Raw genomic sequence first — 21,532 nt, forward strand, 5'->3', positions numbered from 1 at the left:
GAATCTTTGGTTTGTTTGTTTGAGACAGGGTTTCTCTGTATAGCTTTGGCTGTCCTGGACTCACTTTGTAGACCAGGCTGACCTCAAACTCACAGAGATCCTCCTGCCTCTGCCTCTCTGACTGCTGGAATTAAAGGCATGCACCACCACGCCCGGCTTCATGTTAATTCTTATATTTGCCTTCCCACCAAACTTGATGGTATTCAGGGAGCACAGCTAGGTACTAGCGTTCCTTGGATCTTAACATTAGCACAGAGGCTTTATGGCCTCCACACACCCTGAAAAGCCTTTGCGGAGCTCAAGCTGAGGAGGACTGGGAAAGGCAGTGATAGGGAAGGGAATTTGACAAGTAGAAGCCAAAGGGAGACAGTGATGTTGGACAAGAGCTTGTTAACTTGACTGCTGTTTGGGCAGATACTGATTTAATTCTATTTTGTTACAGTTTAGATGAGGTGGAGCTGGTAAGTGTGTGATGAGTAAGGCTGTGGCATAGATGACTCCCTACTCTATACTACGGGCTTATGTCATTCATTCATTCATTCATTCATCCATTCATTCATTCCTATATTCATTCATGCATGTGTTCCTTCAACCAGGTACTACTAAAATGTATACACTATAAAATACCAATAATGTATACACCATGTAAAATACCAAGAAAGTATACACTGTATGAAATACCAAGAAAGTAAACAGTAAATGTGTAAGTGAAAACAAAGCCTAGTTTTCCCCCCTTCTGAGAATTTACCAACTACTGGGTAACTATATATATGGAGGCTGTAGATTCTGTAGGTTCTGATGCCAATAAAGAAGCATCTGTTTGTATTGGCTCTTCCTCCCACTAGCAGCACCCATAAGCACTAAAAAGATACAAGGAACATCTGTCTGTGGGTTCTCAGGCAGTTCAGATAGAGGGGCCCAGAAACTGAGCAGAGAAGAAAGCCAGCAAGATGCCTCTGGATACTTGGCGCAAGTTTCTCATGCAAGCCTGCTTCCTTAAATAGCATGGCTACAGAGACTGTGAAACCTACCAGAAAGCATCTAGAAAAAAACTGAGCAGAAAGTTCAATAGACCTATGGGACAGGGAAAGAAAATCTGGAAGTTCAGGGCAACTGTGAGAACAGGGATGTTGCCCGGGAGGAGTACAGCAATGTGTGGGGCTTTGCCTCCCAGGGCATTCACTAACTAACAGAAGAAACAGGGAAGGCGAAAAGGAACTTAAAGGCAGGAGAGCGTAGAGACTGATAGAGGCATAGGGATGACCTCCTCCATCAACACTCTGGCTTCCAGCCAGATGACTCTTAAGGACGCCACCCAAAGAGGGAAGGAAGGACTCCAAAATAGATGGATTCTTTTTATTAAAGACCTCTGAAGAAATCTAACCTTTGAATAGCTTAATCCTGATTAGATTCAAGGAGCTGCCCTCATTCTAGCTCTTTTATAGATGCTGAGGACACCATCTAAAACCTTGGTAATCTTCCTTATGTGGTGCTTACTTAATCAAAATTCACAAACATACCAAGAAGCAGAACTGAACAACAGATAATAGAGACGGAGGCGTAAGTGATCCAGACATCACAGTGGTTGGATACGGCTCTGCAAGAGCCTGATTAGTGTATTTGAGACAACAGATTTCTGACTTCTCAAGGAACTGGCATTTGAATCCATCTGTGAAGACTCCTTCAGAGGCCAGCCTAGCAAATAGGTTACAAAGAATTTGGAGTTCAGATATAGCTCATTCCAGGCAAGGGTGTGTCAAAAGGACAAGATCACAGCGAGGAAGGATGCCCTGTGCTGCCTCACGGCAAAGAAGAGAGGGGAGTGCAGCCGAAGCCCAGCTTCAAAAAGAAATTGGCAGCTGGCCTCCATACCACAGGAACCCAGAGGGTAGATTATGATAAATAAGCCTCTCAGTGGTCAGAACTAGATCACATTCAGAAAGAAAGAAGGAAAGTAACCTTAATTCTGTTTATCTATTTTAGGATTTCTTCAGTAAATCCGACCCATTTCTGGAAATTTTCAGGATGAATGATGACGCCACTCAGCAGCTCGTGCATCGAACAGAGGTAAGAAGTGTGTGTTCCGCCTCTGCGGTCAGCAGGGCTGTTGTGAGAAGTGGCCCTGCTCCTTTCCTTTTTTTGTAAATAATTTTTAATTTTAAATTAAAATATAATTATACCGTTTTCTCCTTTTCTGTCCTCTCTCCAACCCCTCCCATGTACCCCTTTGCTCTCTCTCCAGTTCCTGACCTTTGGCGTGGGGTGTGTGTGTATGTGTGTGTGTGTGTGTGTGTGTGTGTGTGTGTGTGTGTGTGTGCGCGCGCGCATGCACTGTAGGATTTCAGAGCTGACCACTTGGTATTGGAAAACCTTTTGAGGGGCTCTTCCCTGAGGAAGACTATTTCTCCAGCTCTCGCCATTATTTCTTTGGCAAAGGTTGGGGCCATAAGATGTCCCCTTCTGTGTTAGCTTACTGTCGGTAGACAGACAGAGAGCTGGGGCCTCCTCTCTCCTCAGCACGGTCCACTCCACATTTTAGTCTCAGGTTTTAACTCTAATTCTATAATTATGAAGAAAAGAGTTCCCTGTAGATCCAGCTTCCCATAATTGACTTTCAACACAGCCAACCAGCAATTTGTCCGTAATAAATTAGGAATACTAGGGCCAGCAAGGTGGTTCAGGTATCCTGAGCTTGATCCTCAGAACCCACATAGTGAAAGGAGAAAACTGACTTCTAAAAGTTCTTCTCTTACCTCCACCCATGCTCTGCAACCGGTGGGCAACTGCATGTGCACACGCGCATGAGTGCGTGTGCACATGCTCCCACACGCACAGTAAATGTAGAAGACACCAACCACATTATGAGCTAACATCTTTTCCACTCCCGCTGGATGCCTTCTGACCAGAAAGTTCCTACTCTGACGTCTTCTTGTGTGTTTGTGTGGCCCACCAAGTTGAACCAGGACTGCTTGTGTGAGTATGGTTGTACGGTTGTTGACTTGAGCGTGGACAACTCACCAGGGGCTACACCACAACCTCAAAGACTCCCCTGACCCCAGCCACCATTAACCGCTCAGTGAGAGGTGGCAGTTCCTTAGCAGTACCCCTCCACTCTTGCCAGAACCTTTCCTATGCCGACTCCCTGGGAACAGAATTCATGCTGTAAGACTGATGTTTTTACAGCACTGGGAACTCCTTTCCCAAGGGTCAGAGGCAGCCTTGCCTCAATCCCAGGCCTGTTGATGTAAAGGAGGCCATCTTCTATATCCACACACTGGGCACTGTCGCTGTCATTATTCATGTAACAGCACGCCACTGACCGGAGACGTTCTGCCTCATAATGACCCTCTTTGTGGCCACTCTTAAAATAGTCACTGCTCTCAAGTTCTCACCAAGCTACCTGCGCCAGATACTCGTCCTTTTCCTAAGCACCTCAGTGGCTTCTCGAGTAGTTTTCATGTTGAAATATGAAAAATGCTGAGCCTCTCCTCTTCTAAATCACTATTCATGTCTCACTCTTCCCAGGTTGTGATGAACAACTTAAGCCCGGCCTGGAAGTCATTCAAAGTATCGGTAAACTCTCTCTGCAGTGGAGACCCAGACCGCAGGCTGAAGGTTAGATCCATATCCCAGAGATGTGAATTTGAAAATGCATTGATCTTGCCTTCTTCTCTGCACATGAACATCGACACACACAATTTTCAGAGCCACTTTTGCAACCCTCTCACCTTTTAGCATCTTAATGGAAGAAAAAAAGGCTGTTTCTTCTGCCAGAGCTAGTGACGGCTCATACAATAGGCCCAAAATAAATCCTAATGTAGTGTGTCAAAAGACAGAGCCTGGGGCCTCTCAGAAACAAAATGTGGTGATAACTTCAGTGCATAATTGGAAGTTTCTGGAAGGAAAATATTTCTGCATCAAGCGTCTATTGTTATATACTGTGTTACTTGCCCTGCCTCCAAGTGTGGTGGTTTGAAATGGTAAATATGTTTAGATTATAACTCTGTTCATTGGCAAACTGGGTTGGGCCAATTCTAGGTGGTTCTTAAACTGGGCCTGCCTGACTTGCTAGGCATTCGTGGTCTGTTGCCCATGAACACGGTGACTTCCAAGGGTCATTGGGCTGTTGTATGCCGTGGTGGTGGGGTGGGTTGAGTCTAAGCTCTCATCATCATGCATTCTAGCTTAGGCTTTTACGTATAGTAACTTTGGGTTCCAAGAGGCCAAAACAGAAGCCGCAAGGCCTCTGAGTACAAGGTTAAGAGTTCAGTTATTTCCTTCACAGCCCAGACGCCAAAGCATGCCTATTCCAGATTCAAACACAATGGATTCTGCCTCTCCATGGGAGGAATTGCAAAGTATTGTTTTAATCTACCGCAAATGCCTTGAGCACTATGGGAATACAGAAATGAGAGTGGGGGTGGGCCATGTACTGAAAGGGTCAGGGGTCATGAGAGGGAGACAACAGACTGAATAGCAAAAATCTGTTCCTGGAGACCCTTGCTGTGGTCAGTGGGCTGGTCTGCCTTTGACCTTGGAAGGATAAGGTGTTCCATTGCTAATGCCACAGAGCTGACTCTATCCACTCAGGGATGACTAACTCACTGGGCACAAAGTGCCTATGAGCCAAAAGTCCAGTTGATTAACATAGTTGCCAAGCAGATTCAGGGTCCCATCAGCTTCCCCAGGGCAAACCAGGAAGAAGGCAGATGTCCGAAGGTTGAATGATAAACGGAGCCTGAGGGCACAGGAAGGGATGCTGGGTAACTCAGGCATTCAATGGCTTCAGATTCTGAAGATCAAAAGCATCCTCCTCCACGTGTGGATAAAAGGAAGGATCCGCTCACCATGCGGAATCAACATTCATGTTGCCCTTCAGCGGGATCATTTTCATAAAATTGTGAGATGGGCACTGTTTTGGTGTCTTTCCTGTTGCTGTGATTTAAAAAGAAAAATGCGTTTAACAAAAAGGGACTTAAGGGAGAAAGTGTTTATTTTAGCTCACAGCTCCAGGCTACATACAGTCCACCGTGTTGAGGAGTTAAGGCATCAGGTCCGTGAAGCAGCTGGTCGCATTGCATCTGCAGTCAGAAGGCAGTAGAGGCACGCATGCCCAGCTCACTTCCTCCACTCATACAGTTCAGGTTCATCCACAATTATAATGGCTCTTCCCCATCAGTTAACCTGATCAAGATAATCTTCCAAAGGACCACCTGGGGTGGTCATCTCCCAGTTGATCCTCAGCTTTGCCCAGTTGATAGATAACACTAGCCATCATAGGCACTGCTGCCAGTTGCCTTTGTCACTGTGGTCCCCTCACCTCAGTCACCCTAAAGACTTTGTTCTGATGCATAACATTCTATTAGCTTTGGTATTATCATTTAGGTTAGAATTCCATCTCTTTGGTTAGTCCTAGTCCCTTTCATGTTGTGCATCTTTGCTTAAAGCCACCCTGTGTGGACTTTATGGTTGAACTGTCGGTGAACTTCCTGACTTCCATATTGGTGATGGCCAAATCTGATTTCTACCTCTATCTCTTATGAAAAACAAAGTTATTTCAGGACAACCTCTGGAAACTCTCATTCATGCCCTTTCCCCCACCCCCACCCCCCAATGGGATTTCTGACAGGATTTCTTAGTAAAAACTCCTTTTCAAGATGCCTAAGAGCTACAGCTTTGGGTGCTGGTGGCAATGTCCAGCTGTGCTCTGAGATAACTGCTTCCCTTGGGCCATCAGTAGTAGCCCCGCCTTTGGCGTTGGTTGAGTAGGTAAAAAAAAGAGAGTTTAGTAGAGTAAACATGTAAATAAGCAGTCCTTTGTGGGATTTTTGAGAACATTGTGGCCTCTGTAGGAACAAGAACTCAAAAGAGATGGACATGTAGATAATCAGCCGGAGAACCAAAGGGGACAGAAATAAGGAATGAAAAAGGGAGAGATGGAGGAATAAAGGAGGAAAGAGGAAAACATGAAAGGGTGAAACATCGAAGGAAGGATTGCTTTCTCACTGTCCTCACACCTGACACTTTGGGTACTGCCCTGGGGGAGTGCCTTGTGAATTATATATGCTTAGTGTTTTCTCCACCCTCCTCCCTCCCTCCCTCCCTCCATCCATCCATCCATCCATGCATCTTTTTCTCCTTTTCTCCCTCTCCCTCCCTCATCAATTTGATAAACCAAAATATATTTAGACATTGAAAAATGTTCCCTGGAGGGTAAAATCACTTTTAATTAAGAACTGCTGGTACAGACTAATGCTCTCAAATTCCTGACATATCCACAGCGCCGGCAGGGGCTTGTTAAAGAGCAGTGGCTGAGCTTCACCCCAACCCCTGGCTTCTGACTCAGGAGCTGTGATAATCTGCACTTCCATCAAGTTGCCAGATGGAATTCATGCCCCTGTTCTGGAGGCCACACTTGGAGATTAGGCATTGGCCATGTCTTTTCCTCAGTTTCCACACTGCACGTCCGCCTTCCCAACTTCCTTTCTGCCACCTTCTCTCTCTGCCCAGTGCTCAGCCCCAGGCTGTTCTAACTACAGTCAGCTCTCCATCTGGGATGCCCTCCACATTCTTTGGCTTTTCCTTGAGCATACTGCTTGCTTTTGAGTTTCTTCAGTCTCCTCTCACTCTCAGAAACCCTTCCTAGTGGCCCTAACATCTGTGGGGTGCTTCCGAGCCCCTTTTTACTTTCTTACCCCTTGAGGGCAGTGAGTTTAGGCAAATCTCTCTCTCTCTCTCTCTCTCTCTCTCTCTCTCTCTCTCTCTCTCTCTCTCTCCTCCTCTCTCTCTCTCTCTCTCTCTCTCTTCTCTCGTCGCTCACTCTCCTCCTCTCTCTCTCTCTCTCTCTCTCTCTCTCTCTCTCTCTCTCTCTCTCTCTCTCTCTCTCTCTGTGTGTGTGTGTGTGTGTGTGTGTGTGTGTGTGTGTGTGTGTGTGTGTGTGTGTGTTCTTACGCATGGGAAGGCCAGAGGAAAACCTTAGTATTGTTTCTTGGGCAATACGTGCCATCAAAAAGCAAAGCAGTTCTCTCACTGGCCAGGAACTCACTAGGTAAGATAAGCTGGTTTGCCAGTGGGGCCCAGCAATCTGCATGTCTCCACTGTCCAGTGCCAGGATTAAACATGCACTGCCACACCCTGGCTGTTTTACTTAATGTGGGCCCTGGGAATCAAACTTGAGTTCTCAGAGCTCTTTGCAGAATGCGCCATGTCACCAGTTCTCAACCCTCCTGCAGATGTCTCTGTCTTCCCAGCTGATGTTGCTTCCCCACACAATAACCATGTGTTCACTGTACATCCGGGCATCTAGCACATCCAGGGCTTGCCTGGACTTCGTACGCAGTAACTGTTTCTGGCATTAACCTGTGAAAGAGTGAAGGTGGCTTGGGAGGTTGGCGCGGTACACCTGAACCTCATTGTGAGGAGCTCTGCCCTGCACCAATTGACACGGTGGCCCTACAGTGGCCCTCCCCTGCTCACTGTAAAGTCACCTCTTCTGAAAGGTAGGATGGGTTCTTCTGTTTCTGTTTATTTATAGTTATTGGGTATTTCACTTCAAGAGTAGCTATGGAGTTGTACTATGGCCTTCTAATATGGCTGACCTTCTTCAAATATGGCAGTGCCAGGCTGCCAGACAGGAGCTCTGGTCATACGGCTGTTATTCTCTCAACCAACAAAAACGAAAAGTGAATTTCTTAAACCATCTGTCGGGTTAGATTTTAGACCCTAACTTAATAAATAAGATTTTGTCACAATCCATCCTTTAAGTGCCTTTCCTTCTTCATTTATGCAATATCTATGTGAACGTCAACTTTAAGTAGCTGGCTGGCTAGCTTTGTTTCCGTGTTGGTTTGCTTGGAGCTCCTCTTCATGACAAAAGTCAAAATCACGACTAAATGATGTTTTCAAATTTTTGCTTGTTTAATATGAAAGTATTTAAATACACAGGCAGTTTTTAAACTGCTGTGGCTCTCCCTCCCACACCGCCCCACAGCGTTAGAAATCATAGATCAAGGCCAGCTTCATGCCATCCAGTCCCTGAAGTGCCCTGTCCCAATCATACCCTTGGGCCATTTTAAAACGGCTAGGGACGATGGCTGTGAAGTGCAAAGGGCGACAGACGGTGGTGTGTAGTGCTCTCAGGGGCACCCCTCCCCCCAAAGTACTCTTATTTCTTTTAAAATTGCCAGGGAGAAGAATAGGTGTTTCCAGTTGGATAAGATACATACTTTTTGCTACCTCATAAAATGGTGCTGTTTTAAAGACCTGTGGGAATCTACTATGGAAAGCCATGAAAGACAGAGTGGGGGAAAAAAAGCCTGAGGCCAAGTAACACTATGGCGTGGCCCTATCTTAGCCATCATATATCCTGAGCTGAAAATACTCCAGGATGATATCCTACTGAAAGATGAAGGACCATCAGGTACCCTGCCACACCTGTGAATAGATGTGTGTGTGTGTGTGTGTGTGTGTGTGTGTGTGTGTGTGTAAATCACTTTCTCCTAGTGATTCACTAACTTATGAAATGGTTGGATTTTGTTTTTGTGTGTGCGTGTGTACATATGCATGTGTGTTGTATATGTACACACATGTATAGGTGCACATACCCAAGTGAGTGCTAAAGTCAGAGGAGGATGTGGGGTGACCTGCTCTATCACTTTCCACCTTGTTTTCTTGAGAAAAAGAAAGTCTCTCACTCGATCTGGAGCTGGGCTGACAGCCAGCAGACCCCGCCAGCTCTTTCGCTGCCTCACCCACATAGCACTAGGACACAGGTATATATGCACATGAGACCACACACAGGTTTTTATGTGAGTGCTGGGATTTGAACTCATGTCTATGCAGCAAGTGCTCTTACCCACAGAGTCATCTCACTGGCCCCTCTTTTTTTTTGACTTTATATTATGCTCTAAACAAGGCCCAGGGTACAAATGAAACTATTTTAATGAGTTAGTGGTCACCCCCTCTTTGTAATTTTAGTTTTATTTTCTGTGTTTTTTAAAGAAAAAGAAAAAAAAAAAAAGATGGTTTGTTCTGAAGTGTTTCCTATATTCTTTGTTTTGTTATAAATGGGTCATTGGGGCCTAAACAGATTCAAGTTCTGATTCCTGATGAGGATGCCCTTGGCATTATTATGAATTCATGGACTTTTATGAGTGTTTGAGTCTATTTCTACTATTACTAATTCTTTAACATATTACAGCATTCCATATTTGAGCCATGAAAACTGCTTTAAGTTGGCCCTGAAATTCTAACACACACCTCTTACATTGATGCTTAATAATTTCCTTGCTTTCTAGACCAAAGCTTTGAAATCATTGAATTTTTAAGTTTTATAATTTCTTTCTCCCTGATTTATATCTTTATGTGGGTGTCAAATTGTTGAATATCTCTTGAACTCATTCCTCCTGCATTTAATTTATTAGAAAATAAATCACCATGATAAGCATTTTTTGACTCTTAAACAAAATGCTTCATTTCCTGTCATTGCAACATTTAACAAGAAAAATGTCTACATGTAAGATATTTTATGAGGTCTGAGACCCTGAATCACTTGATGTTCCATTAGTTGGAAAAAAAAAACTCTCAAAAAAAAAAAATGACTCAGTGAACTGTGGTACTCATTGTTTCCTTTGCTTTGACCAACATACTGCTTCTACACACATCATAATTTTTTAGAGACATTGTGGTGTTCACCATAGACTCTTCCAGAAGGGGGAGGCACTTAGAGAAATACAGGGTTAGGGAGCCCCATCAACCAAGCACTTGTAGACATCATAGAGTACTTGGTCCTGAGAGGAAATGCCACTCTAAAGCAATCATGACACTGACAACTTTGAGTCACCTACACTATAAGGGTCAGATTCTATCTGCTTTTCCAGTATCTCAGTCATACAGGTGACTTGGAGACTCCCCTCAATAAGCTTCATGTGACATCCTTGGAGTAAGTGTTGATGACAGCTAGCTTCCTTGAGAGGGACTGAGATACGGAACTGTGGCTTCTATCACCACAGCCCCATGCCTTGGGCAGCCAAGGGGCCCACGTTGTTAACTGAGGTCATGGTAAGATGGGCACAGAAAACATAGTCAGGTAATCAGTGGTAACAGAACGGAAGGAGAAATGGCCTCCTAAATCTAAAGTATAAGCTGGACCTGGGAAACTGAGAAAGAAAGCCCAGTTACAAATCAAAAGTGATCACCAAATGATACTGCTGCCCACAACTGATATTTTTTCATCTTTCCACTCTTCCTTTTTGGCTGCCATGCTGTTTGACTTAAAACGGCCACATTTACAAGTTGTCATCTGAAACCCCCAAAGTTCCTTAAAGTGCGCTGCGAGGTCAAAACCCCATATCAGTGAGGCTGGAGTCTTCCCTTTTAATAACTCGTAAATAGTGTGGGACCCAGCCCCTGATGAACTAAATATGAACTAAAATATATCCTCCTTCCTGCCTGTGCCAACCTAGCTAACGTGCTGCTGGCCCCTCCCTTTGGCTATCTTTCTGCCATCTTAATGCAAAGCTAAGCATATGTGTCTGTGCATGTTCTGTTCTTGACACTCTATAAAATCCTTTGCATTTGTTCCTTTACTAATCCAACTGTCTGTGCTATCCCCTTCTATGTATGATCAAGCTGTCTTGAATTGAAATTGTATTTTCTCTATAAGTTCACTGTTTTGCTTTGAACTCTCTGAGCCAAAATGGTACTCAATAGCCCAAAGGATTTGACTCCTTCAGTGTGTTCTTAGTTTGCCCGGACCTTTGCTTTATAGCCCAGTCCCAAATTGGTCCTTAACTTCTACACCCCTGTAGGCCCATTATCTTACTATCTCCAGCCTTTAAAAATTTTTGTCTTCATTCTTGCTGATTTTCTCTAGCAAATCTGGATTTTACTGTTGGGAAGGATAATACTCCATCCCCAGTTTATACTCCCAAGATCTCAGTCCTTGACGGTGGCCCCCATTCAGCTCCATAGAACCCCAAATCTATAGCACAGAGCTTCATCACTAGACTCCCCATGGGGCTATTTCAACTTCTTCTGGGTTTTGGGTTGGGTTGGCTTGGGTTGGGTTTTTGGCGCATGCAAACCACAGACACCTGGAACTGAGGAGACTGTTACTACACTTAGGGTTTTTTTAATTGTAAGTAAGCCTGGCATTACTGGACAATTGAAAGCGACTTTACTTCCTGATAATTGTGAGGGGTGGGGGCCTTGGATTCAAGAGCTTTGCTCATGGCCTTCTGGGCTCAGGGCTGCTGGTCTTGAGCCTTTCAAATATTCATTCACGTTACCTAAATGTTCAGAAATTTACCGGAGGGTTAAAAACTCATCCAAGTCTCTTCTTGATTCAATTATGGGGCTGGAATTCTTGACTCCAGTTGAGTAAAAGGCATCCCTGATCCCTGATCCTACCTGAGATCGGAAATCAATACCACAGTGAGGAAAGCAGAGTGAAACAGTGCAGGAATCAGGTCGGCTTATGTCCTGAGATAGGGACACGGCCTCTTCATCTTAATATTTCATCCTTTTCATTAATATTGTCCTACTTCACAAATGCAGATTAGAGATTCTGCTTTGTAGACAATAATTTAAGATTCACAGCTACATAAGCAAAATCTTAGCTTAAACCCGAGCCTCTCGTGCCTCATTGTCTCTGCTAAAGAACAGATAATATTTACTGAGTGCTTGCCGGGCTCCAGGAATTGTGCTGGGCCCTTGGTTTAAATCCTCTCATTGAACTCGGTAATTCTCTTAGCTTAAACAATCCAGCAGGGTGCTAGGGAGATGGCTCAGTGGGGAAGGGGCTGGCTGTGCAAACATGAGGGCCTGAGTTGGAGTCACTGGTACCCAGGTAAAGGGCAAGGACAACTGTGTGCATCCATAAGCCCAGCCTTGGGGAATGATGCAGGAGAGAAAAGAATCCCTCAGCTCACTGGCCAGTTAGTCTAGCTGGATCAGTAGGGAGCCTCAGGCCCAGAGAGAGACCGTATCCGAAAATATAATGGAGAAGACAATTCAAGAGGACACTGGCACCCACACACATGTGCACACACACAAAAAAGATGTATAAAAGAGCAATGCCATAGTAATACAATGCCTCCGTGTAACAAAAGTTATTTTGTGCTCATATAACATTCAGGTCCATATCTGTTTCTTCATGATTCAAGAACTCAGGTTTCTGCTGGGTGTGGTGGCACACACCTTTAGTCCTGCGGCTGGGGAGGTAGAGGCAGGTGGATCTTTGAGTTTGAGGCCGCCCTGGTCTACATAGCTAGTTCCAGAGTAGCCAAAGCTACATAATCAAATCCTGGAGAGAACCCTTGGGGGTGGTGCTCATGTTCCTGGTACTTGGGGCTCACCCCATACCTTACTTCTAATTTACATCCAGAAAACAGAAAGAAGAAACATTTGGGTCTCCAGAAGCTTTAGCTGAAACTAGAATTCAGTAAATAGTTCCGTCGCACTGAGCAGCAAGGCAAACTGAGCAACCCAGGCTACTTAGATGCCTGTAAAGAAACGGAAATGGGTTTTTGTGACCAGATATTTGACTTTCACATGAAGAAATGCTTTTATTGCCCATTTTGCAGATGAGAAATCTGGGGCTCAGAAGAAGAAAATAATATTTTAAAGACTAGATCCACAAAGCTCTTAAGTGTCATGAATAGAATCAAATCTATTTGACTTTCAAACTAGATTCCCCAATAGCAATGTACAATAATAAATCTTCCTGAAGGGACAGATGTGCCCTCAGTCTGCGTGCTCAGAAGAGCAGTGACCATATATACACACGTGTGGCCAGACCAGTCATGTCCCAGCCTTTTCCCTTCTCTTTCAGTCCCTCCCTATGTTTGGGTGCCCTGTGTTAATCACGTATTCCTCTTTCCCAAAAACACCATCCTTCCATCCACTGAGGAGAAAATTGCACCTCTTCATGTGAGGCCCCCTACTGCTGCTGAGAGCCCTCCTGTGCCTCTTGTATTTAGTAGCTCCAAAGTGGGGAGGAGTGAGGTCTCCTACAAATGATGTCAGCAGTAGATGCTGCTTCAATATCAAGGTGATGCTATTATCAGTGAGACAGTCAAACAGACAGAGACAGACAGACAGACAGACAGACAGACAAACTAAGAGTATCTTAACCAAAGCAAGCCTTGCTTTGTCTATCAAGTTCAATTTACCTAAAGCTGAAGCTTTGGATCTGGTGTTCAGCGGTATTGGAGCTTTAGTGAGGAAGACAAATGACTTCGAGCGATAGTGACAACGATGGTTACGGCACAATGCGATCATGCCTAATGCGACAGAGCTATGCACTTAAAAATGATTTGATGGCAAATGTAGTCTAATGAATCTTTTACCACAATAAATAAGTAATCCTCCATCAGTTGACATGACTGAACTTGAAACGTCTACCTGACATCTGCGTACTGTATAGCAACTGGCTCCTGCCTACACTTTCTCCATCCTACCTGTTCTTGCTTGGCCAGCCACCTAGCACAAGGGTGTGGTGGCTCCCCAGAGATTCCTTCAGGCGCTCAAGCTCTTCCATTTCATAAATCTGGGAAGAGAGGCATTCCTTCTTTGCCCACCTATCGTGAATGATGAGTTCTGGAGGCGGCACCAGTACCCTACTCTCTTTTCTCCACACACCATCCTCTCCAACACCCGCTGAGTAGAAAATGTCCCCTCTCAGTGTGCCATGGCCCTGAGGCTAATGAGAGCCCCTCTGCCTGTTGGATTTAGTAACTACAATGAGGAAGGAGGGAGGTCAGAAATAGGTGCCGCTCTGATGTCAAGAATAGCAGCCCGTCAGCCCTTGACTAGTTCAAACAATGTTTTGAAGGCATCACTTCAGTTTTGAACTAAGAGCCCCGAGCAAACACTTGTCTGGTGAGATCTCCAGATAAATGTAGAAAGAGTCCACTTGTCCCTGCGAATACCACGTTTCCCTAGTACAGACCACATCCAACTGAATAACTCCCAACTGTTCTGACGACAATCTCCTCATATTTAACCCACTTACAGCCAGTTCTATGCTGAAAAGTAGTAGGTGACGTACTACCGGGATGACATCAGAGGAGAGACAGGAAGTTGGATGACACTGCTTAATAATGAGAGGACACACTGCTATGGTTTAAGTCTAAAAAGCCCTCCACAGACTCATCTTTGGGTGCCTAGGCTCTCCACTCATAACACTAATTTGAAGTCCCTGGGGTCCTTAGCTGTGGCTTGGGCCTTACCGGGCGGAAGCAGATGGCTAGGGAAAGGCATTTGAAGGTTCTTCCCAGCTCTGGTTCCATCGTGCTTCCTGGCCACCAGGTGAGGAGTCTTTCCCTACACATTCCTGTCACCATGAGCTAACTCCACAGTCCCTTCTGCGCTGTGGTGGGTTAAGGCAAGCCTTCCCTCTCTTGACATGCTCCTGCTAGGTGTTTTAGCACAGTGACGAAAAAAAAGTAGCCAATGCAGGAAGGGATAGAGTGGGAATTCTGGGCATCCCTCCATACAGTTGTAGGATAATTCTAAACTGGCGAGACTTGCTGTTGTGCTTATGTGACACCACACACTGGCCACATCGGGTGCTCAGTCCTGGGTTTTTCTGCTAGTTGGCTTGCTTGCGTGCTAATCTAAGCCTCTCACTCCATCACTTATTGTACTAATTCGTTAACACTGGAACTGAAAACATTGCCTTCAAAGATGTCAATGTTTATTACTGCACAGCTGGAAATGTCTTCACATGGCCTTGTCGGTTAGGAGGACAAAATGGAGTTGACTTTCTAAGACACATTTGCCCCTAAACAATGCTTGGCATATCCATTATATGATCCTCACAAGAATCTGCTTAATGGATGAATATATGGGTGGAAAGATAGATGGATGGAAAGATAGATGGATGGATGGATGGATGGATGGATGGATGGATGGATATCAAAGCCCACAGCTACATTAGATAGAGTCTTTAAAAGATGCCCCTGATAAGTTTTACTATTTGGTCTGCTCTTTTAAAATCTCCGGTGGTGGTGGGGAGGAATACCCTTTACCCTTGTATATACATTGAATCACTTGTTAGAAATATGGCCATCTCATTACTTTGAGCCTGGGACACTCCATGTTAGTTGTGTGTAAATGGCAGACCTAATTGAGACCTATGGCAGGTCTAAATTCAACATGGCAATATTTCTTATTTTGCCTTGGGGGGTATTCCCCATTGAAGCTTGCTATTATCTACTCTCTCCTAAGGGTTTCTTCCTATATTACCGGGTATTTCACTCAACCAGGCCCAGGTCACAGGAAAGTAGGGGTCTGGATGGGGAGAAAGGCAAAGGGGAAACATACCTTCACAACTGGGGGGTACAGGGGGAGTCCCACAAAGAAGAAAGGAATCTTGTCCGGAGCTGGCTCTCAGAGCTTAGCTTTTGGAGGATGGCGGAGACTAAATTCTTCTCAGGGAAGAAGTGAGGGCGAAAGCTGCTTTGTGGATTTTCCAAATGTCAGGTCCCTTTCGTTTCAAAGCCACATTTCATGGGTTAGGACTTTGCTTCCTTTGAACAGTCTCTGAAATGGCACGAACCAAGTCTAGGGCTAAGAATGGTAAATCCTGGCTTACCTTTAAGCCATGAGATTTTCAGAGGAATAAATCAGGAGAGGGGGTGGTGGTTCGTGAGACAAACAGGATTCAATTAATAGTCTTGAAGAGACTGGAAACAGAAAGAGCCATCCTCGGAGGAGAGTCTGATCCTCAGAACTTTTCCAACTTACTCCTCCATCACCTTTTCCTTCTCTCTCCCTTCGCGACTAAACCTGTACCCAGCATCAGTACTGTTCGCTACCCAGCATGCCTGATTGCATTGGCATTTAAAACGCACTATGGCAGGCATCCCATGAAAGAACAAAATCACTAAATGGACCTGTCAGGAGGCATTATGTCCAGCTCATCTCCCCTGCAGACCAGCTGGCCCACTTCATAAACTCTCTTACAATGCCCTCAACTCTGCTACTTTCAATCATGGAAGCCACTCTTGAGGGCCCATGATATACCGAAGCACAGCGGGCCTTCGGATGAAGTCAGCACGGGATCCCAAACTATGCTGCCCATCAGAATCATCTGGAGAGCTTGTTAGGACACAGATTCCTGAGTTTCTGAGGCAGCAGTGGTTAGATCCTGAGGATGCGCATGGCTAATAGGTTCCCAGGTACTATGGCTGCTGCTGGCCACTCACATTTAGAGAATTGATGAGATCGGAGAAATGAGCCACAACCATAATAGTATGTTTCCTTCGAGTCTCCCAGTTAGGCATTTACACAAGCATTTGAACACTAGAAGGAGGCTTTGGATTTCTGTCAGTCAGGGCCTCTCAGCCTCCCATGACCCATTTTTTGGTCTCGATAATTCACTGTGTTGTGTATGCTAGGACATCCACTAACGTCCTACCTTGCACAATACTGTGCAAAGTTAAGATATGTGATATGTGTCTCCTACATTGTTGTCTTCCCTCCAGACACTGCTAGATGCTCCCCAGGGGTTTAGACTGTCCCTGTTTGAGAACTATTATTCAAGTCAATTGTATATTTAATCTCTTCCCCATTGGGGGAGGGGGAGGGCTTTAAGAGTGCAAATTCACTTCACCCCATCTTGAGTTCAATCCAATTGAAAACTAAAGACGTAACTCAGAAACATGGCAATCAAAAGGCCATTTTGTTGGTGGTGAAGCTGGTCCCTGATGCCCAAGTAGAAAAGTTTCCTGGAGACTTGAGGTCCTGATTAACAATAGTGTCAGGCATGGTGATGCTGGCATGTGTAATCCCCACACTTCAGAGTTGGAAGCAGGAAGATGAGTCATTCAAGGCCATTCCCAGCTACACTAGACCCTGTCTCGAAAAGAAAAAGCAAAAAAACAAAATCAACAAATGAGAACAGCCATGGTTAATTTTAGGATGGGAAGACATGAGCTGCATAAAGGCCAGGCCTTCCCTGTATGCACGAGCATCCAGTAGCCTTGGTAGCATAAACCAACTTTGGATAGATATTTCAATCACATAGATCCCCAGACCCCTTGCTCAGAACAATTAAACACAATTTCTGAGCAAAGAGCCAAGGCATCAGAACTTCTTAGTTGTGGCCAGAGTAAGTCTAACATGCACAGTGAATGTCCACTGCTTAAGTTAATAGACTAGGATGCTTTAAATCCCTGTTTGGATTGATTTTCATGGCAAGGGTTGGAAGCCAAGTCTTCAAGCATGCTATCCGATGGTGAGCTATGCCCACAACCCCTTTTAGTTTTCTTAGATAGAGTCTCAGTATTGTATAGACTGGACTCATAGTCCTCCTCCTCGACCAATGAGGAGAGCAACCACCTATACTCACTCACACAACATTGTCCAGAAAGCTTTCTAAGACTGTCCCAGCTGATGAGTCATCCGATTCTGTGCCATCTAAGTTGCAAAGTAACCGGCAAGAGCACTGTGTGTGTTTGCAGCAAAGGCTTGGGGGGGGGGGGGGGCGGCGGTTCCTGGGGAAATAAAGTGTCTACAATTCTGTGTCCCAAAGGCCTAGCTAGGGGTTTGCAGCCAATAAGCTGGAGGCTGTATTGCTTTACCATGTTACCAGGGGCCTCAAGAACAGTTAGGAGTTCACAAAGGCAATAAGTTAAACACATCCCTGCATTTCAGCTTGAGAAGTTAAGGGTTTTTTTTTTTTTTTTTTTTTTCATCCCAGGAAATGAGAGGCAGCGGTTCTGTGTTGAAAGATGATTAAATGATGCTTAAATTCTTAGGTGGAGCTTGGAAGAGAGAGGATATGGTTGAGGGAGGGGAGCCAGTCAGAGGTCAAGTCAATAGGAGATGATCAGAACTTGGCCCCTAACTGCATGCTGGATATAGAGAAAAGAAAAGGAGACACTCTAGAATGAGTCTCTGAGTCTTGGCTTGCTTGTGAGCATGGAGAAGTGACTGTTCTTTAATGTGAGGCACTAGAAGAGCAGGTTTGGGAAGGGAAAGAGGAATCCCGGTTTGTAGTTGCTGACTTAAGGTGTTTCCAAGCCTTTCAGTAGAGAGCATCCTCCCAAGCTGGATCCCTGGCAGTTATATAGCGCAGGAAGTCACAGGGCCCTGAGCAAACCATAACTGCTGTGCCGCATGGCAAATGAATTTGACTCTCAGAGAAGAGCTCTAAGCTGCGGCACACATGTAAGGTTTAATAAACATATTTGTGTTCATATATACACGTGACTAGAAAAAAACGGCAAAAAAATGATAATTATGTATTTCTCAGTGGATAAATTACAAAAAGAAACAGGGTTTCTTTTTAATTTTCTACTTTAAAATGTGTTACATTTGCAGTTAAGGAAAAGGAAAACACTTGTTTCAAATCCCGACACGTTTTTAATATGCGTGCAACTTGTTATATTTACCCAGACCTTTTTAGTTCCTATTTAAAAATTCAAAATTGAAGTGACTATTTTTAAAGGCCCCAGTAGGTTTTCCTGATGATGGGCAAGTGTGTCCTATTTTTGTATAGTGACATTATGCAAAGTTACCCAGTTTGCCCTAATCCCCACTTAAATTCAGTGTCTATAGAGACCCAAAGTAACCTGCCAATAAAGTGACCATTAGATGAGATGATCACGAACAAGCAAGGGCTTCTAGCCCCCAAAGTGTAGTTTTCAAGTGGGAATTTGTCATGTAACACATTTCAGTCTTGTTCACTCTGTGACAACAACCTATCCAGCCCAGAAATCAGTAGTCTGGGGAGCTGGCTCAGTGATGATGAGTGTTCTTTGTTCTTACGGAGGACCAGAGTGTGGTTCCCAGCACTCATGTCAGCTGGTACACACATGCTCTCTCTCTCTCTCTCTCTCTCTCTCTCTCTCTCTCTCTCTCTCTCTCTCTCTCTCTCTCTCTCTCTCCCCCCCTCCATCTCCCTCCCCACTCCCCAAAGGCGTATGGCCATTGGTGTCATGGGATATTCTCTAAAACAGGTGAGTCAGGAATGGTAACCCCAGTCTTACCCTGAAGTGAGAATGGGGCAGAGCCACAAAGTGCCCTCCCAGACCTTGTGGAACAGTGTACAGTGGTTCTGAGATGGGACGTTTTGGAACCTTAAGGTATCCCAACTATGGTATTAGCCCAACAAAATGATCCTTGGCATCTAGAAAAGAGAAATGGCTTGCTATGAACCACGTGGCAGAGGAGAGGTCAAAACAAGACCTTAATATGGATTTATAGATTAAAAAAAAAAAACCACTAACCTATTCATGTGCTCTTGCTGTATAGCAGCAATGTTGCTGGTGTCTTCCCATATGCCACCCCTTTAATCCACACAACAGACCTTCAAGGTTAGTACAAAAAGAAACTGGAGTAAGTACCAAAACCAAAAACCAAAACCAAACCAAAACAAAAAAACCACACAGATATCTTAAAGACAGAGCCTGAAAGCTAGGTCTGGCTGATTCTCAAGTTGATTCTACATCTAACATGCCCCAAGACGCTGTGGTCCTTCTGTTTAGCTACACTACCTTCCTAAGGGCTACCATTCTGACGCTAGGGTTAAATAGGGGGTGAGGGGACAGGCTCAGTGTCTGTTCTTAGGTAAGAGGGAAAGTGTCATGGTTATGCATCAGCTGTGTTCAGTGGTTGAAGGGTGAGGGAGGAGGAGAAATGACAGCGACCTTCCTGTGATTTAATAGGAAGGTGAAAGGCCCTTCGAGGTGAACAATCAGGAAGCAGGAACCTCAAGGGCTGCCCTAAGCTTGCTATAAAAACCCAAGGACTCCGTGGACATGGGGGAAGACATTATGTAAGGAAGGGCAGAGAGGAGAGAGCACCTTGAGTATTCTTTCTTGTTTTTCTGAGCCTAAGATCTGAGGGGAAGAACTATTTCTTCTTTCTATACCTGTATTGTACTAACTGAAGTGCTCTGCAAGACTTCCCAGTATTTTCTCTTCAGAGCCTCAGTGAACACGTAGTTAGAAGAATTAAGACCCCCAACTTAAAGATTGAAGGATTCAATTACTGGTACAGGATATCATGAATGATCATCAAAGGTGGAAGGAGACTATGAGGAAAGAAACTATTGTTTATTAATTGCTACTATTATGAATTAATTGCTACTGTTCTGTGAATGGTTGTCAGAAACTCCAAGCAAACAGTCTTCCCATTGCTGGTTTCTAGAAAACTGGGTGTAATGAATACCTAAAAATTCTGTCAACAGCCCTAGGGAGGCTAAAAGTCATCACTTTCCTAGTCAACCATCTAGGTGAAAACACAGTCAGGCTAGTCCCTCCATTCCAGGCTGAGCAAGCCCCTTAATGATGGAAGCACTAAAATGAATGACTCTAGAACAAATGAGTGCTTTTTTTGTTGCAAATCATTACCCAATACCGTACAGTTAAAGTTACACAGTAAATAGTTGGTTGTGGCCTTTGATTAAGGAAAAATGAAGTTCAAAATAGGTTTTTCTACACTCTGGCACAATCATTGGCCCAGATCATGTGTCTTGAACTTGAAATCCTTCTGCTCCGGCCTCCCAGGGATAGATGGTAGGCCTTCCTCACCACGCTCAGCTTGTGGGCTTTATTTTCTATAGCAGGAATTCGATGACCTGCAGGAAGTGAAGCCATCCATCAGGCCCTGTAAGACTCAGTGGGTTCATTCCTATTTTAAGGCTGAAATGTAATTCCCCCCTAGGTCTCTCAGAGGGACATAAAAAGGAATAGATCTGGCCTGGGCCTGAAAAATAAAGCCAGTTCTGCCTCCCCCGCCCCCTTTACAATCAACAGACCACTCAGAGTACCAGAGCATAAAATTAACCTCAACTCACTTTCCTCCCTGTCTAGTGACTCCCACCATGGGGGCAAACCTTTCCCTAAATGTCAACTAGTGTTATTCGCACCTGCACACAGATGCTGTTCTGAGACAGGTGTACTGGAGGGCGTGTCTTCATTGATGGCAGTAGATCCAAGAGCAGTGAGACAACAGTGTCTACCCTTGCTTCCTAGGGTTGATGTACTCTTAATTCCACAAATGTTTAAATTGCTTGCTTTTTTTGTTTTTTTTTAGAGATAGTTGGTAATGTTCTTGGAAGAATGATGTTCCACTTCCATCTCCATTTCAAGTATTTAAGATATCTGTTCAGAGCCAGTGAGATGGCTCAGCAGGTCTTTGCTGCCAACACACACACACACACACACACACACACACACACACACACACAAGCATGCACACTCATGCATGCACATACATAAGCATGTGTGCACATGTATGCAAACAAATAAAATCAATATGTTTATAGACTATTCATTCCTTAAACATAATAACTATTTATAGAGAATCTTTGAGTCCTACCCTCATGAATCCATTGGGTGTGTGACCAACCATTCACTCAGCCCCATGTAAAACTCCGCTGAAGACATGCTCTCTGTGAGGCTCTGTGCTTGTTTGGGGTATACAAAGATGGCAGTCCCTCTATCAAAACAGTTTGACTTGTTGTGGGGAAACATGCTGCCCGTGCATAAGCAGATGTGTGCTTTCCAAAGTCAAAATA

The 21,532-nt window shown here is 44.6% G+C and overlaps 1 protein-coding gene across 1 annotated transcript in view; it reads left to right on the forward strand.

Moving 5' to 3' along the window:
- Nucleotides 1-21,532, forward strand: part of Cpne4 (copine 4) — a 433,114-nt gene that overhangs the window by 318,955 nt on the left and 92,627 nt on the right. Inside the window, exons 6-7 of the mRNA XM_051140534.1 lie at nt 1,984-2,067; nt 3,526-3,615. Of these exons, the coding sequence (XP_050996491.1) occupies nt 1,984-2,067; nt 3,526-3,615 (174 nt within the window). The remainder of the gene's footprint in view (nt 1-1,983; nt 2,068-3,525; nt 3,616-21,532) is intronic.

Source organism: Acomys russatus, chromosome 32 (genome assembly GCF_903995435.1).
Source record: "Acomys russatus chromosome 32, mAcoRus1.1, whole genome shotgun sequence".
Classification (NCBI taxonomy): Eukaryota; Metazoa; Chordata; class Mammalia; order Rodentia; family Muridae; genus Acomys; species Acomys russatus.